The following is a 20,194-nucleotide window of genomic DNA, read 5'->3' on the forward strand; positions in this document are numbered from 1 at the left end:
TTCATATCCGAAAATTTACAGATAAGTCAACCTACAAGAATTTTCATAATAAAATAATTTTTTAAGACGATTCTAAATATTTCGATCTGAGCAATCAATTTATTATTTGTTTTTGATCAAATCAGACATTGGTGGTGTTAGCTAATTTTTTTTTCAATGTCCAGAGTATATTTCTTAGACATTGAAAGTAATGTACACTGCTATTTCTTTTAAAAAAATGCAAACTTTCAAAACCTTTCTTTAAGCACAATGGATCAAACATTTTACTTCATTCTGATTGAAATAGCATTAAAATTTTGCACTATATACATCTGAATGATGATGCAGAAAATTTGTATATAATCACACTATGTATATTATCGAGTTCTTTGCAATATGATCAAAGACGATGAAACATTCATTATCCGAGCAGCTGAATATTTATTTCCTGTAGTTTTTTTGGAAAGATTTATCGACTTTCATTTTAAGGAAATAAAAATATGTACAGTTCAAAATAAAAAAGAATTTTTAAATGCATGCTCTTATTCGTGTAGTACAAAATCAAAATATTATTTTATTTTGTTAAATTTATTTAATTATTATTAATTTGTCTAAAACGTTGACAAAAATTTGTTTAGACAAATAAATTAAGTTTCTGTTGTTTTATGCTGTATGTTTTTTATTAATGATTTGTAATTATAAATATTATTAGAAGTGTAAAAGCATTTACTTTTTTCAAATTTGTACCACTCGTATCAAATACAAATTTAATTAAATTAATAGATTAATAATAAAACAAGTGCTGAAAATATTTTTTAAAAATGTTTAATTTTAGAGCAGACATTCAAGTCAAAAACCTTTATAATTCAAGTACATTCAAACTTGAGTAAGTTGTTTGGGAAATTAGGCTTCAAAGTTATCGAGGGAAAAAAACCACATTAAAATTTCTGTTAATATGAATTTAAAAAAGTCTAACTAAGGTTTCGAGAAATCTTGACTTCAAGGACCAAAAAGTAATGACACCCTAAATGGGGTAATTTCCTGCCCAACTGGCGGCACTGGACTGTGTTTTGAATAATGCTAATTTCATACATAACATGTTATGCCGAAGTCCATTTAGGCTAAAGAATGTCATTTAAAAATAATAATTCGAACCATTTTATAAAATCTCTTCCATCAAGGATGGAGTCCGGTTCAATGACATGATAGTATCATTAAAAACTTAAGTCTGAGGGGGATCTATCTGTTAATGGTATGTTGTCTTTCGCAGTAGTATAACTTCACTTTCTAGCTTCTTATAGAAACTGCGCAGATAAGTATCAGACGCTCTCTTCCTTAACTTTCAATTACGGAATAAAACTGAGCCAGTAAGTATTTGATGACAAAAGGAAAATGGCTTGAATTTAAAGCAGCGATGAAATTTATTGCCGTCAATCACGAGATGTACGTATAAAGAAATGCTGACATTCAGGTAAGAATCGCATGATTATTCCGTTGATATGATGAAAAGGCGATTCTGAATTTTTTGTTTGCCGTTTTGTGTGGTGTGGCTGTTATCACTACCGTTTACGACTCGTAAACAACTGTTAGTTGTAGTGTGCTGCTATCTAATCGTCTGAGCTGTATATATTTGTCGTCTGGGTGTTTGTCGTCTCTGCGCATTCGTCTCTTCCAGTGTAATAAAAGTCGTCGTCTTTTCTACTAAAGGACTATTTATTTCTGCATCGAACATCAAATCGTAAAAGAACCCCTATGGACGAGGGAGGGAATGCGTAACACTTCTGACTGAATGAAGTATTTGACACGTCAAGTAGGTGTTTATGTTATAATACTTAGATGTAATGAGTGAAGTGTTGAATTAAGTGCAGCTGTAAAAATGTTGAAAAAAGCAGTCAGCGCGATATTTACATACATGTTTACATTTACAACATGCGCCTCATTAAAATTCATATAGGCTTTTCTTTTATTTGATGTTTGCCTGTGTATTTTCCTTCAAATCGAAGGAAATTATTATATGTTTTTTTATATTATCCTGTGAGAAGTATACAATGAAAAATCGTAAAAAAAATCAATTTACAGATTCTGAAAAATTTTCATGTTTCATTCCTCCGAGAGTGAAGTTATTGATGTATGAACACAATAACTGAAAACAGTTTTTAGCAAGATGAATGAAATTAGGTATGTTAAACTTGCAGAGTAATATTAAATTCTGAGCAAAGTCCATGCAGCGAAAGTCTGTCTGCCCGGTTACTAGGTTTTTCTATAATTATTGAAGAAATTACAACTGTGCTGCTAAAGGGAGTGGAAAAAAGGATTAGACGATTCTACATTTTTTCCGCCATAGCTTTGAAAGACACTGTCTTACAAATTTTTTAACGACATTTTAAAATTGTCTTTTCAAAAAAAAATTCCATACAGGTTTACTTTGCTTTTTAATCAATTTTTCAAAATTAATTAGATTAATTAATTAATACATAGAATACCATCAGGATACGTTTTCCCGAAATTCTTTTTGCTATTCTCTAATAAAGGTACTAAATGACACTGGCGTGCAATAGTTACGAAATATTAAATTTTGGCTTGAATTTAGCATTTTTTTACTGAATCTATCGTGTCCTTGGCGAAATATTTATCCATTAATACATGACATGAAATAAATAGCATCCAAATATCAAATTTGCACTTTAGAGATATTTTTCGCAATCGATTGAAACAAAAATTTAACACAAATCTGCACGTTACAAAATTCTACACCTATTTTGATGCATTTAAGTCTTCGTGTTTTTGAGTTATTACACATTTCTGAAAGTACAGACCGACAGACAGTCAACTCCTCGTTGTATTTACTCCAAATTTGGTAATTTTTTATACTATAGATGTTAAATTTGTGTGCCTAATCTAGCTCTCTTTGTTTTGTAATTACCGTGTTAACTTATATTCGAAAAGCCGGAATGACAGAGTTCCTGTGAAAGGATTTTGCTCCAAATTTGATAGAAAGCTACAAATTTGTTGTAAAGAACACATACCAAATTTCAGGCATCTACCGCAAAGAGTGTTTGAATTGTCTTTGTCACAGACAACCGGACAAACAGACAGACATTTTCCAAAAAAGTGTTTTTCGAACTCTGGAAAGTTAATACATGGATATTATTCAAAATCTGTAATTCGAATTTTTTGACGATTAAAATTCTTTATAATACGTATATGAGAAGGTAAAAAGCAAACATTTTTAAATGCGTGCGCAGTATTCACCATTATATATTTTCTTTTAAAAATGTCGTTATTATCTTTACTACCTCTAAATTATTAACTATTTAGGTTGTTAATAAAAATTTAGTGTCCTGAAAAGTTTAAAAAATTAAATATTGTGGAGTGAAGAGTTATGTGTTTTTTTCGACTTCTTTCGCAATAGACAATTTATCACACACGTACAGCGAAATCTTTTATTTCACGTATTCTCTTTATTTTATACTTGACGGAATTTTAAAAACGAAATGTGTGCTTGCTTTGCATGATAGTAAAATATTACATCTCGATTACAAAATGTCTTGGGATGTTTAATATAAAAGGTATTTTATTCTTAATTTTTCCAATTTCTTCCTATTGCTTTTTATTTTTTTACTAGTATTGGCATGACTTCGGAATTTTATTCATAACCGAAAGTACAAGGAAATTATTATTGAAGGGAGTTATTTAGTTTCTTGGTCATTTGATAGATGGCAGCACATGTAATTGAAAAAATAGGAAACATCAAATTGTTTTTTGTTTTTTTTTACCTTGTTTATAATAATAATAATACTTTAGCTTTTAAAATGAGTTTTAATAATAGGACATGTGGAAGAAGCAACATGTTTTTCTCAATAAAATTATTTTTTGAAATGAAAAAATGAACAAAAACTTTAAAATGTGGAATTTTGATAGCAAAATGGCATTGTAATTTTGTTCTTCTGCTCCAATATGATCCTTTGATAGCCTGACATATTATTTGTTATTTGCTTAATGTGTCATGCATAATAATAAAAATAAAAATAAACTTTGAAAATCGTCTGTTGGGCAAATCATTGTCTGAGGAAGAACTACCAAATTTGGCGAATAGTTACTTTTTGATAGCTGATCAGAAAGATTTTTTCCCAATATTATAATTAAATTTCTAATTAAAAGTTAATAGGAACTTTGTCGCTTTCTCTGAATAACTTCAAAAAAAATGATAGAATATCGCATTTTAATAGACTTTTTCGTAACTATCGTTCACAATTGGCATACTGTTGATAAATCAAATACATTTGTTAGAGAGTGTAACAGAAAGTGTTTGGTAGTTTATTTCCGCTAATATTCATCGCATGTGCAAAAAATACATAAAATTTCGAAAAATGCGTGAATTACTCCATTCGCAAAAAATATAAATATATTTTCTGTAATATTAAATTGTTATTTTTATTTATTTATTTATTTATTTTGCAAATTAGCATTTTTCATTTAAAAATATTATATATAGTTTTTTAAATTGATTTTTGTTGGTGTCCTCGTTGTCAATATGTACTGCTTTTTTATAGATTTTTACTTTCTTTTGAACGATGTTTAAAATTATTAATTAATTCTAATTGCTTAAAATTATTAAATAGTTCCTTAAAATTTTGTTTATAGCGTGGAGAAATAAGACAATATAAATGAATGTTTTGTGACAATTACATAGTTAATATTTTATTAATAATAAAGAATTAAAATTTTTTTTAATCCTAAAGTTTTTGGTCGTTGTACGGTGTACTGTTATTTTGAGAATTTTTAATCAAACCCCCTGCTAATTTTTAAAAAACATTATTGAAGAATATTTCTTGTTCAAATATTAAAACAATTAAAAAAAGACAGAATGTAATTAGATGAGTTCTCAACATCGAAAATTTAAAAAAAATCATCCTCACAGTATCGTATCATCATATAAATATATGAACCATAAATACAACCACAAAAAATACCAATTTGCATAATAAATACAAAGTTACAGAATCTGAAGAGAAAGAATCGGAAATTCAGCAATTAACAGCTTGTCATTAAAAATATTTTTAAGAAGATTATCCATACATTTGTTATATCTCAAAAAAGTATCTCAATTTTTTTTTAATGCCGAAGTTCTTATTTTTATTTTCCCAAACGTCTTTTTCTGATCCGCGGAATTAAATTTTGGCTGAATTCGATTGAGTTGCTTAAGAGAAGACATATATATGTAGCCACAATCACTTTTATTTATATTAAGGTAATCATAAATTAAAGATCAAAGAGTAGATAATTGAAATAAAAAGAGAAGTTAGAATAGTCTTGAAAGATTGTTTTTTGACTTGTTCATATTTTCTTTTTCTGAAATGCAAATGAGACATAATTTTTCAAACGAATGAAATCAAATAAAAAACCAAGCCCACAAATAATCTGAGTCGAATCGTGCATGTTTATATTTCAAAGTACTCGATAAGATAGTTATGCGGCAGTTATGAAAAACTTTCCTAACTAGTAGATTTAAATTATACACGAAGTGTGAAACGTTGTCGCTGTTGCAATTGAAACGATGCGGAAAGTTTGAATCATTACGCATAATGTAAGTCTTTAAAGATTTCGTTTTTTCTTTTTTACAAGCTGTAATAGGGTATATTGTATTGAATGTTTTTGAAATATACACTGAAAGCTACAGGTGGAAAAATCTGGCGATAATTGCCAATGTTTTGTTTAATCATAAGCAGATTACCGATTGTTTTTGAAATCAGATTATTAGTATTTGTCTTTGAAAAATTATTTTAATATAAAAATATTTATATACTGGCATACTATCAGTAAATTGCAGGATTTGACCAATAAATTTTAAAGCATGCTATAAAATTTAAACCTTAAGGCTTCGAAATTCTGTATTTAATTATTTCTTAGAAAGTATATATTTAATAAGAAAATTTTTTTTAAATATTGATTAAATTTTTAATTAAAAATGAATTTAAATATGAACATTTTTTTCTCAATGATTTCATCGCATATTATTGCATAATAAAAACAAGTTATACATCATATTAACAGCCAAAGCATTAGGTTTTCAATGCTATTTTCAAGCGATATTTCTTATTCTAATAAATTTACTAAAATTTATTATGTAAAAATTTATTTCATAGAATTTTTTTCTTATAATCTTTTAGAAATTTAAACACTTAGAAATCTATTGAATCGTGAATATGGCTTCGTAAATATGCAGTAGTAAATAATAGTTAAATAAATATTAATAGCGAACTCACTTTAAACTTGAAGTTTAATAATCATTTAATTTATCATCATTAATATCATTTAATATTAATATCATTCATATCATCAATATGAGTTCATATATTAATCTGTATATATTATATATTAAACATTCATATTTTATTATTAATATCATTCGTAACATTAAGAAATATCATTTAATTATTCATATCATTTCATCAGTTTTATAAGAGCTATTTTAAAAGTTATATATTGTCTTGTTTATTGAATTATATGCCTTTCAGGTTTTCTGTCATTTCAGCAAAAATTTTATGATTAAGTTTAAGCGAGAAGTAAACAGATTTTTTTTTTAAATTATAAGAACAGAAAGAAGAATCATTCAAAATTGAAGTTGCATTGAAGTAAGTTCTCTTATTCCATAAGAAAAATTCTATGTACTATTATAAAAAAAGAAAAATATCAAACTAAAAGATATAATTTTTATTTTAAGAAATTATAGATTTTTATTATAAGTCTATATTTCTGAAGTTAGATGTCAACTTTGACTTCCAAGGTTAAAAGTTTTCACTAATCTTTTCCCAACAGGCGTGACATATATGTATCACCAGTGAACGACTCTCACAGCCGAGCTTACCACCCGTGAATTTCTAGAAATCGAACTCATGGGACGGTGATTCATATGGCAATTTACACTGAAATAATTTTTAAACGCCACTAGAAGGCTCCCTGTGCCCATTACTTTTGACATAAATATAGTATTAGTATCCTTACCTTCAGTTTCCTCATATTCAGCCTTTGGTATTTTCTTCATCAGATGTTGCGAGGGGGCGGGGGTAAGAATTATGTAATAAAAGTTGCGAGTTGGTTTGTGTAACTTTCCACTTGAGAGAATCATTCCTGTTTCTGATCTCCCTCCAAAATCTTTTCTTTTTTGTTATTACTGTTTAAACGTAACTACTCTTTTTGGGTTCTTCCTTGAATTCTGTGTATGTTCCGTAGTTTTTGGATATATTTTGCACACTTCTCTATTTATTGCGGAAAGATTTGATTTCGGTTTATGATGACAAGAAAACGTGATTTATCAAAGGAAGAATGAACTCATATTATAGATGAACTAACAGCCTAAAAAGGTAGAAAAACTGACGATGTTAGGACATAAATTTTTTTATTTTTGGCTTAGGGCCGCAAAACCTCTCTCCTGTGGGAGGAATCCTTTCGCGTACGCTTCGTCCTGTACGTACATGCAGGATACAGGCCTCCCGTCCCGAAAAGGTTTTAAAGATAGGCTTCCGAAATCTATTTAATAATGAAAGCTAGTCGAATTTTTATATCTTAATTACTAGTAACATTTGTAAAATTCTTGATAAAATAACAATTGTAACAATGGAAATAATTGGGGCATTTTTCTAAATCTTGCAATAACCGTTCTTAAAAAATAACTTAAGATATGTTTAAAAATTCATTAAACCTCAACTAAAGAATTCAACCATAATTAATTTGGTATCAATTAAAAGATAATTTTTAAAACTTTTAGAAATGGTTAAAAATTAATTTTCTACAATAATATCGTAGAACGTTATGGCAAGATAAATGCCAATTATCTGCTTAAATTTTAATTAATAGAAATTCTACTTAAAATTAAAAAAAAAAATTTCACAGGTGGCACTCTGAGATGCACATTTTTGTTCTCCAAAATCAATTCTCCTGTAAAGTTTAGGTGTTCTAGCTGAAAGATTTTAGCTTATAGTGCGCCAACACACACACACACACATTCACACCTTCATCTTTATTATTAGTAGAATAGTAGCTACAATTTTTATTCTCTAAATAGAATTCAAAAAATTTAGTGAAATCTCACACAACTTCTAATGGATGAATGAATTACAGGAAACCGGTGAATGATTTTGTTAGAAAAGTCTGTCGTGCAAAAAGCGGAAATTGCAAAATCCCATTTTATCAGTCTGTGTTGTTTATAAAATCCGATCCGAGGACTTTCCCACATATGCAACAAAACAAAAATTTTGTTCTTACTTTACGCTCCCACGCAGATGGTTGATTTAGGTTATCAATGTGAATTTTGTTCTCCAAACCTGAAGATTTTGTGAGACATTACAACAAATTTTGAATAAAAAATGGGAATCCTAGATTCTCTCTGAAATAAACCACTTAAATTATAACGCAAAGCAAAAGGACTTTACCGAACTTCAAAGTATGCATATTGTTGCGAATAATTAAGGAGTTCTTTTCACGATTTGTTATTCGATGAAGAAACACACAATCAATAGGTCTGAGTAGAAAACAACGAATTTTATTGAACATGAAAACATAATACAATAAATACACAACCATGACGAAAACAGGAAACGCATATCAACACACTACATCAAACAGTAGATCAAAAGTAGTAATAAATAGTAATAACAACAACAGAACAAAACGCGGTTGGACAGAATTCAGCAGGAGGAGGTAATCTATTTTAACTTCACTCTACTGCCACTCCTAACGCCTATGATTTTCCACAGTCTCCTCGCGGCTATTATTAGGTCGTATAGTCTTTCCATGATTGATTTCGGCTTGAGATTGTCGGCCTTTTAAAGTTCCCGGAGGAGGACAGAGAAGGTTCTAGAACAATCAGGCTTATCTCGGTTCCTATTGGCTCAATCGCTAAAATTCTGGAAGTTTCCAGTATTATCTATTATGTAGCCAATGTAGCCAAATCCATCCCCAAATCGCCAATTTTTTGCCAAGCGCTGAGACTACTGATTCGGTATCCAAACAGCATCCAGCAGAGCTGATCGTAAAATGGTCTTTCCAGTGATTGAACCAACCAAGCTCGGAAGCTGCAAACGACGATGAATAAAGAGAAAGGCACCGCTGCTCAAGCTGTCCTATACCTTTCTAACGGAATATCGTCATTATTATTTTCTTGTTATCTAGTCAGAAAACTTGGTACTAAGAATGCCCAACTTGTGGGCATGATTCTATATTTACCTTACATTGCATCAAATTTCTATCCTTCATGGATTACTCTTGTGCCATCCGCAGCCATGATTGGCATCGGTTGCGCACTGCTTTGGGGAGCTCAGTGCACATATTTTAATGAATGCTCAGTCCTTTATAGAGACCTTACAGACAAATCCCCTAATTACGTTACAAATCTTGTGATACCTAATACAAAAGGAACAAAAGAATTATTAGGAAAAGACTTCATGGAAAAAACAGAAGGTCTAAACTTTGAAGAAAATTGTGAGAACTCTCTAGAATTTTCTCCACCAATATATCTGAGATCATATAAACGTTCTGAACCTGGAAGTGAAGCAGAATCAAATCTCCAATGTTCTGAAAAAAACTTTCGAAGAAATAACAGAATATGATCAAGGTTTTGAAGACTTAAATTCCGAAAGAATCACTGATCATAAATCGTTTGACGTCATCCAATCCATTAAAGAAACCGAACGAGATATTATCGAGTTACAAGGAATTAAAAATATTCAAAATAATCATAATCAAAAGTCCAAATCTCTTAGTTCAGTGAATTCTTTGTTTTTTAGCCTTCATGGTTTCGTATTTTGTTCTGCACAAGTTTGGAGTAATTTGATCAGTTTCTATGTGCTTGCCTCAGAACGTGTGGATAACTATGATAAAACTTCAAACTGTTCTTGTGGGGCAGATTTCTGTAATACTGACCAAGTGTGTGCTGATACTAAAATAGAAGAAGTCCCTGCAAATATCAGACAATATTACACAGGCGTGTGCTTTGCTTGTGGAATCCTTTCTGTACTACTGATATGGCTACTTGTGGATCACTTGGAAAAATCTAAAAGACGAATGACTCTATCGTGGAATCACATTTTTGCCACCATTAAATTCATCAGAAATAAAGAACAATTTCTTATAATACCGTTTACCATTTGTTCCAGCATGCTTCACGCCTTTTATTTCGCCGATTTCACGAAGGTATGTTAAAGTACATTTTATTTAATTTAATGAATTTGTATTTCCCCATTTTGTCCTAAATCTGATATTGAATTTATTTAAAGCTCAAGAAATGCTCTTATTAGATTTGAATGAACGTATTAGGGTGTCCCATAAGTTTCTTTCTTTTATCTAAAATGAAATGAATACACTATATTTACAGTTTAAGATATTATTTATTTTGTTATGTAAGAGCTCTTTTGCTCTATTACCTTCTTCCATCTCTCAGGAACTCATTATGTCTTCTTTCCAAAATTTTTGTCCCCTCAGGGGCTCTCCTACTATAGGTGAGTACGGGTGTCCCAATCCCGAGGTACCCAGGGATCTTTACTCCCTTCATACTTACTCTCCTCTACGCCTTCTGCTATTTGCTTGATCCTTCCATCCCTCGACGGCAAGCGAGGGCGCTCTCCATGAGAAGTTGGCGCCGCTCTGTTTGTTTCTTGCTTCTCATGGACAGCCAAAAACCCCACGTGTTGACCGTGCGTGGCAACCCATTAGACGGGTGGTGCACTGTTGGTCCCCAGTGTATCAATTCGGTCGGTAGCTAACCACCAGAGTGGTTAGTTTGCTAGGGATCAAGCGAAGGGGTCACCTTCTGGGGCTCTGCGTTAAGGGTGGTAGACGTTCCTGGAAGTGGCCCTTAGCGTATAGGTTCCGATTAGCATCAAGGTAAGCGCCGAGGCTGGGGATGCCTAGAGCCGGTGGCTGCCTTCCCTTGTTGGGCTCCGTGGTGGGCGGTGCCGTCGAAACCCGAATATGAATTGCACTTCGCATGGGTCTTTTCGAAACGTCTTTGTCCGGATATTCAATTACTGAAAATACTCCTTTTATCATCTTACATACTGACAAAACCTTCCATAAAGTCTCGCCTTTTCTCATTCAGAAACTTATTGCCTCAACCATTGGAGAAGTCAAAAATACTAAGAAACTTAAATCTGGAGATTTATTGATTGAAGCAGCCACAAAATCACAAATATCTGTTCTTAAAAATGTGAAATATTTAGGAGAATTTCCTGGGGAAACATATGCTCATAAATCATTGAACTATTGCCGTGGTGTTATTTCCGAACTTGATCTCGAATCTGTTTCAGAGTCTGAACTTGTAAGTGAGCTAAAAAGCCAAAAAGTTTGTGAAGCCCGCCGAATAAAAATAAAGCGTAATGGTCAATTAATTCCAACGAAGCACATAATCTTAACTTTTTGTACTCCACAGCTTCCGAAAACTATTCTTGCTGGTTATGCACGATATAAGGTTCGCCCTTATATTCCAACTCCTTTGAGATGCTTTAACTGTCAGAGGTTCGGCCATTTGAAAAATGCTTGTCGCGGTAAACAGACTTGTTCCCGCTGTGCATCATTCGGACATTCGAGTACAGAATGCAATGCAGATCCCAAATGTGTTAATTGTGATAAACCCCACACCTCAGATTCCAAGGATTGCGATAAGTGGAAAATGGAAAAAAAAATTCAAGAGTTAAAAGTAACTAAAAATTTATCATATTCTGAGGCAAGGAAACTTGTGTATCCCCAACCTTCCAATACATCAGCTTCATTACCCTACTCACGAGTAGTCAAAAATACTATTTCTGGTTGTACTCAGACAGATGAAAAATTAACTCGAGTTGTTTGTCCTCCACTTACAAAGTTACAACCTTTCACAACTAATAAATCACAGCCAGATACTAATCCATGTACTCCCGTTATTGCTCAACACCTTCCTTCACGAACTGCAAAGAATCTTAAGAAAAAAGGAAAATCAAAATATGAAGTGAGAACTGAAAAAACGGAAAGTAAAATGTCTCCAGTTTGCAAAGAAACAAACCTTTCGAAACTTGCATTTGATCCAGCAGTTTTTGGAACTGATGTTCCTCAGCCAACTGGCGAAACTAGTAATGTCCCATCCGGTGAAATACCACAGGACTTGAATAAATTTAAAACTGTTACATATAAGAAAAAATATAAAAAAGATCACAATTCTGAAAATATATCGAATTCTAAATTCTGGAAGACTTCACCTCGACAAGTCTCCCAATCTATGCCAGCATCTAATTTTAGCTCTTCGCAGACCATAAATTCCAAATCAGCTGATAAAATGGATGAAACCAACTCCGTGTTTGAAACCATGTGCACAGATAAGCCCAATCAAAATACTGACACTGAAATAGAATCGGATAATACTATTGAATACAACCCTCACGAAACAATCGATGAAACCCCACCTGCTCCGGAACCTTCTACCGATTTCACTGCAGTTAATGAAACTGTTTTTAGACAAAGTCCCCAAAAATGTACGGTTCAATTGGTTGATCTTAAAAAATTCTACAATGAATCTTCAAATACACCTATTCGTAACAAATACTTAAAGAAACATCGAATAAAGAGATTACAATGAATTTTTTAACTTGTTTTTGAAGTATATTGCATATGTTTTAATGTTATGAGATTTGCATTCTCACGTTTTAATTTTCATTGATATTTTAATGTTTTAACATTTTTGGAAAATTTTCCCTTTCTGGGATATATCTTGCGCTAGTATAATATTCACTTTCTGGGATATAATTTGCATTTGTAAGAATACTGATACTATTCCTTATTTGTTTTTCATTTTATCACGAGAATTTGTAATTTTAAATGGTATGTCTGAATTGTACTTGACATGTTTTTTGAATACCAAACGTCTAGCGCAGTATAGTGTTTATTTACCATAAGCTTGGCGCAGCATGGCCAAACATGGCTCTTGCGCCATAAAAATCCAATCAACCAACCAACCAACCAACCAAAATTTTTGTGCTTTGGACAAGAAATAATGCTCGAGATTCACTTTTATTCAGCTGATGGATTTAAAGCGCTTATCGTGAAGAGTATTTTTTAAGGACAGAACGAAGTAATAATCCGATGGAGCGAGATCTGGAGAATATGTAGGATGCGGTAAAATATCCCAATCTGCCGAAATATGTTGCTACCCTCGTATTATTTCCTGTTGAATATTTAATAGTTTTATTGAGAAGTATCCTTCCCAATAAAATAATTAATATAACCCGCACCTAAATATCTAAAGTGTCTTTAAAATAGTGATTTTATTATAGAAGGTCAGTTGTTATCTCTAATCTAAGGTTAAGCTGTAAAAATAGACATCTATATTTCTAACACAAGCAATGCTTTCAAAAATATGCATAAAAACTATTTTCAATATTATAACATGAATTTGACGAAATGCATTAGTCGTAAGCTTCTCTCTTACGACTAATGCAATATGTGGTCTCGCGTTGTCATGATGAAAAACAATGTCTCATCGGTTCATTAATTCTGGCTATGGCAGCGTTCAACTGATTCGGTTAATGACAGTATTTCGCAGAATTTATTGTTTTACCTTGAGGAAGGAGCTCGTAGAAAACTCCGCCTTTTCAATCCCAAATGGACCAAAGAACATTTTGGGAGTGTAATCCCGGCTTTGCAACAGTTGAAGGCTTCTTGTCCTTACACCAAGTGAGTTTACTATGCACATTTTCATATAAAATCCCACTTTCGTCTCCTGTGATATACCTGTTTAAAAACGGATACTTTTGCGCGATGAGAAAGGAAATTTTGGGACATCCTAATACATTTAAAAAAAAATTGCTTTAAGTGAAAGTAACGAGACCGAAGTAAATTTGAATTAGCTAGATCCGATCAAAACAGAATATTTATATTAATTGAAATTTATGTAGATTTAAATAGGTATAAAAAAATTTGTTCTTATCGAAAGGAATTTTGGTATTCAAAGAAATTCGAACTGCTCAAAAAGGGCACTTTTTTTGTCTAAGTCAACCTAGTCTACTCCAAATCTATACATAACATTCTAATAAATTAAGTTAAATCAATTTAAAAAATGTCAATTTATTTAAAAAAAATTTCAAGAATAAAAGCATTTTTTTTTACAGAGAAAACATAGTAATCGTTAAAAATATTAGAACTCTTGATTTGGACGAATCTCAACGTTTTACACCTCCTTGAGTTCGAAAAATACGTTTTTGGAAAATGTCCGTCTGTCTGTCTAGCTGTGACAAAAATAATTCAAAAATGATGTTAGATAGGTGGATGAATTTTGGTATTTGGTCTTTACACCAATTGTGTGGACTGCTAACAAATTTTGAGTAAAATTCATTCAGGGGAAATCTGTCTGTCCGGCTGCTGTGTATAAATTTATACGATAACTTCAAAATAAAGAGAGTAGATAGATAAAAAACGGTACATATATTTAACATCTAAAGCGGGGATGCCTATATCTATAGCGTGGATAAATTTTGAGGCAAATACAACAATGGATTGACCGTCTGTCGGTCTGCAAAGCCAGAAACTAATAAACGCTATAATTGACTAACTCGTTGATTCAAATGTATTAAATTTGTTATGGTATGTTTGTGACTGTAGGTGCAGTTTTGTATCAAATTTGGCGTGGGATTTTTGTGCCTATAAGTTCAGTTTTGTATCAAATTTTTGTATCAATGAATGGGAAAAACATTTTTAATTCGGTTTTCGTATCATTATTTCGATTTTCGTATCTTTATTTCGATTTTCTTATCTTTATTTCGATTTTCGTATACCATAAAAAGCATGGCAGGCATTCATCGCCAAAAGTTTCTCTAAGAATGGCACAATAGATTCAGTAAAAATTTTAAATTCACGCCAAAAATTAATATTTCGTTACTATTGTTTGCAAGTGCCATGCAAAGCGTTCTCGGGGGATAACACATTTTTTAGAGAGTATTCATGAAGGATGTGGGGATACCAAACCCGCCAGTTTAAATACAGTGCACACCCGAGTATCCGCTTGCAACTATCCGGCCTAGTTTTTTTTTATCGTATTTAAATGAGGAAGGCAAGGACTCTAATTCATCATCTATTAAGGACGTATCAAAACTTTAAAACTGCAAGTTTTGACTCTTATCATTTAACAGTAAGTAATAAAATCAATTTCAGCCAATTTTCTTAAGAATTAGGCCTACACCTTAAGTTAATATTTTACTTATGTTTCTTACATTTAATTTGGTCATCGCAAAATTTATGTTAAAATGTGAGCAATTTATATCCTTTAACTTACCTTTTTTCTAACAAATTCCTGAAACGTGCAGTGCAGTATATAAACATATTTAAACTACCAGTAGAGAGGCTTCTATTTTAACTCGATTCGTTTCTGGCAACTGCTTCTATGATTCACCGGGGAGCGGCTACGTTCATATTGAGATAAATGGAGGTTTAGTACTCAATAAGAATTGTGAAAATACGTTTTATAACATTGAGTTTTGGTATAAAAACTTTGTCTTCTGGTGTTGGTGGGCAATGAAATGAGTTCGTAGAACTCCGGCTTATCCGGTATTTTTGTTATTTGACCTGCCTTTTCACTACATTAGGCTGGATATTCGGCAGTGCACTGTATATATTTAATGAATATTTTCCCTTTTTGAAAAGAATAAACAAATCACGAATCATTTATTTTAAAAAGAGTAATTAAAATTTCAAAAATTTCCATACCAAAAAATGTTATTTTCTTTTTGTACTTATCCTTAATTTTGTCTATTTGTAGTCATACATCGCATGCTCCTGGAGCACCTCACGCATCGGACTGGTCTCTGTTTTTTTCTGTGTCGCTGCCTCTTTATCCTCTATTATTTCCGGTCTGCTGACCAGGCAGTTAGGAAGAAGAATCGTTTTAATCTGCGGTCAAATTATTAACATAGTGAGTCTCGTCTTGCTTTACTTGTGGACCCCTGACGCCCAACAACCCATTATTTTCTACTTGGCAGGTGGAGCTGTTGGTTTTTTATGTGGAATATTCCAGTCTCAAACGAAAGGTGAGTATGATGTTTCAGATGATATAAACTGGAGTAACTAGAAAGAGTTAACCTTTAAAGAAACTTTACCCCAATTTTTTTATGAAATTGAGATATAATTGTCAGTTTATCGGTGGTCATTGGATATATGGTGCTTTGGGTGGAAGTGAAATCCCTATATCGGATAATTCAAAACTTGTCATTCAAATTTCGTGGGAAGGTAGGGAATATCTCAGGGAAAAGATTTCATGTGAATATGCCCTCAAACTTCATCTGCATGGACAAATTGGACAAGTGAAGTGGACACTATGAAAGAGCAGAGTAAAGTGGTAGTAACGGATGTGACCTTTATTCCAACAAGGTAAAGTACATTCGTTACCAGTTGGTGCTTCACAATAGGTGATCAAATTTGCGACTATTTACACAAACACGGGATTCGCAGCGCCATTGCATCGACCATCCAACCTTTTCAAAAACACCCGAGCGTATTACGGACAATGCCTTCGGATATCCGTCGATATATGTGATATCAGCACGACGGAGCTCCAGACCATAGCACAACTGTTGCGCGTTATTTCCTGTCCCGAGCATTCGGAGCTCAATCGGCAGAACGATCGCTTGGCCATCCAGGTCACCTGATTTATGTCGGTAGATTTCCTTTTGTGCCTGGCCATGAAAGACCATATGTACAAAATCCACGTCATAGTGAAAGGGACAGTGTTGCACGAATAGTGGTCGCTTCAGACATTGGGCAGTCTATACAACGGCACTGGATATCCTGTATTCGTATCAATGGCACGAACTGCACCCACTGTTAACTTTTACTTTATCTTTGTTGGAATAAAAGTCACATTCGCTACTAATTAGATGTACTGTTTCCTTGTGTTCCCTTGCCTTGTCCATTTTGCCCATGCAGATAACGTTTGCGGACATACCTTCCTGTGTGAAATCGGTTTTATGACGTATTCCCTACCACCCCACGTAATTTGAACGATAAGTTTTGAATCACCCTGTATACAAGTATAGTTATAATGGATGATAGATGAATGTCATGTCTATTTTATATTTTGTACTCTTCCATGGAAAACCATAATTATTATTTAGCATTCTTGAAGTTTTAATTTTATCTAAAGTGATGTGAAAAATTTAACCCTAAGTGGAACCCTTTAATGTTCTCATACATGAAGTATACTGAAAAGAGCAGAGGGAGTGGTCTTTCTGAACTTTCTCGCATTCACTCTAATAAAGGTACTATTTCAGAGAAAGCCTTGCATGGAATTTCCGTACATTAATCGCGAAGTATTAAATTTAGCGTGAATTATTAGATGAATCGAATCGAATCGAATTTTTGATTTAGAGGAGTTTTATCAAATAGGTTTTTAAAAAAATTTGATACCAGAAACAATGATAGTCACAAAATCTCATGCCAGATGTGATATATCCATTCATTGTGTTTTTGAGCTATCGCGCTCATATATTGCTGAAAATATAGAGCAACAAGCGATCAACCTTTTTTGTATTTGCTCAAAATTTATCGGTATCCACTCTATAGATGTTAAATATCGCTACCGAATTTGTTTACGGAATCTGTTTACCGAATTTCTACCGAATGTCTTTGTTTTGTATTTGTCGTGTTAACTTCTAATCCGAAAGCTTAACAGACAGACTTTCCCTGAATGCAGCTTCTCTAAATTAGATAGAAATTTACAAATTTGTTGTAAAGACCGTATGCCAAATTTGATCTATCAAGCCAAAGTTGCTTTTGAGTTATTTTTGTCACAGACAGGCAAACATTTAACAAAAATGTGTTTATCGAACTAAGGGAGGTTTTAAACAGCGTTCGTATTTGCTAAAATCACAAATTCGAATTTTTTGATAATTATTATACTTTATCTATACTACATATAAGAGAAAATAGAAAACGAATCTTAATCGTGAATAAATTTGTAGACATTTTGACAAATGCCAAACTTTTAGATCTTTTCAAAACCGAAACTTTTTTAGAATTATGTCTGCTTGTCTGTCTATCTGTCTCAATTCGAATACGCTTACAGCTAGACGGATGAATTTAGGTTTTGTATTTAATACCAATTTTGTACATTTTACTCGCATTTTGAACAAAATTCATTCAGAAGAAGTCTGTCCTGTTATCCAAATGTAAGTTAAATAAATTACAAAACATACAGAGCAAGAGAGATAAAATTTGGAAAGAAGATTTAGTATCTACTAATAAAATGTAGATTTATATCATATTTTGAACCAAACTCAGGAAAGAAATAATCGTCTGCTCATCTGTACGTTAGGGCACATATAAATCACTGGAAAGACCATTTTACGATCAGTTTTGCTGGGTGCTTATCGAAAGCCGAATCAGTAATCTCATAGCTTGGCGACAAACTTAGTGATCGTTTGGCGACAAAATAGATAATACTGGAATCTTCTAGAATTTTAGCGATTGAACCGATAGGAACCAAGATATGCCTGATTGTTCCAGAACATTATCTGCCCTTCTCCAGGAACTATAAACGGCCAACATTCTCAAGCCGAAATCAATCGTGGAAAGAGTCAATGGCGAAGAGTCGATCAGTAAAGCCAAGAGCAAGCGTTGTAAGGAGCACAGGCGATTGCTGAATCGAGCTGTCTGCCAAGTCTTGGCGTTTACTGTAGAAGCAGCAGCTAGTCGTGTGAGGAGTAGGTGGGTGGATACAGCTAAAGCGAGGAGACAGTGGAGAATTGCAGGCGTTTGAGAGACGTAGAGTGTGGTCCTCATACTGCGGAATTCTGTCCACCCGTTTTGTGTGCTGTGGTTGTTATTACTTAAAATTACTACTTGTGGGCTGTTGTGTGTTGTCTGTGTTCGTCTCGGCTAAATATTTGTAGTTCTTATATTAGTGTCTTCGGATTCCTAAATTCGTCGTCGTTATTATATAGAAAACATTGAATTCATTCTGTCCTTCTGCCTGTCTGTCCCTGGCAATGATAACTCAAAAAAACTTTGTGGTGTGTTGTCTTCGGATTCCTAAATTCGTCGTCGTTATTATATAGAAAACATTGAATTCATTCTGTCCTTCTGCCTGTCTGTCCCTGGCAATGATAACTCAAAAAAACTTTGTGGTGTGTTGTCTTCGGATTCCTAAATTCGTCGTCGTTATTATATAGAAAACATTGAATTCATTCTGTCCTTCTGCCTGTCTGTCCCTGGCAATGATAACTCAAAAAAACTTTGTGGTGTGTTGTCTTCGGATTCCTAAATTCGTCGTCGTTATTATATAGAAAACATTGAATTCATTCTGTCCTTCTGCCTGTCTGTCCCTGGCAATGATAACTCAAAAAAACTTTGTGGTGTGTTGTCTTCGGATTCCTAAATTCGTCGTCGTTATTATATAGAAAACATTGAATTCATTCTGTCCTTCTGCCTGTCTGTCCCTGGCAATGATAACTCAAAAAAACTTTGTGGTGTGTTGTCTTCGGATTCCTAAATTCGTCGTCGTTATTATATAGAAAACATTGAATTCATTCTGTCCTTCTGCCTGTCTGTCCCTGGCAATGATAACTCAAAAAAACTTTGTGGTGTGTTGTCTTCGGATTCCTAAATTCGTCGTCGTTATTATATAGAAAACATTGAATTCATTCTGTCCTTCTGCCTGTCTGTCCCTGGCAATGATAACTCAAAAAAACTTTGTGGTGTGTTGTCTTCGGATTCCTAAATTCGTCGTCGTTATTATATAGAAAACATTGAATTCATTCTGTCCTTCTGCCTGTCTGTCCCTGGCAATGATAACTCAAAAAAACTTTGTGGTGTGTTGTCTTCGGATTCCTAAATTCGTCGTCGTTATTATATAGAAAACATTGAATTCATTCTGTCCTTCTGCCTGTCTGTCCCTGGCAATGATAACTCAAAAAAACTTTGTGGTGTGTTGTCTTCGGATTCCTAAATTCGTCGTCGTTATTATATAGAAAACATTGAATTCATTCTGTCCTTCTGCCTGTCTGTCCCTGGCAATGATAACTCAAAAAAACTTTGTGGTGTGTTGTCTTCGGATTCCTAAATTCGTCGTCGTTATTATATAGAAAACATTGAATTCATTCTGTCCTTCTGCCTGTCTGTCCCTGGCAATGATAACTCAAAAAAACTTTGTGGTGTGTTGTCTTCGGATTCCTAAATTCGTCGTCGTTATTATATAGAAAACATT

The 20,194-nt window shown here is 32.9% G+C and overlaps 1 protein-coding gene across 1 annotated transcript in view; it reads left to right on the forward strand.

Annotated features, from left to right (window-relative positions):
• Nucleotides 1–1,648: 1,648 nt before the first annotated feature.
• Nucleotides 1,649–20,194, forward strand: part of LOC129980712 (UNC93-like protein) — a 28,056-nt gene continuing 9,510 nt past the window's right edge. Inside the window, exons 1-2 of the mRNA XM_056091095.1 lie at nucleotides 1,649–1,789; nucleotides 15,755–16,022. Coding sequence (XP_055947070.1) covers nucleotides 1,769–1,789; nucleotides 15,755–16,022 — 289 coding nt within the window. The 5' untranslated portion in view covers nucleotides 1,649–1,768. The remainder of the gene's footprint in view (nucleotides 1,790–15,754; nucleotides 16,023–20,194) is intronic.

Source organism: Argiope bruennichi, chromosome 8 (genome assembly GCF_947563725.1).
Source record: "Argiope bruennichi chromosome 8, qqArgBrue1.1, whole genome shotgun sequence".
NCBI classification, from domain to species: Eukaryota; Metazoa; Arthropoda; class Arachnida; order Araneae; family Araneidae; genus Argiope; species Argiope bruennichi.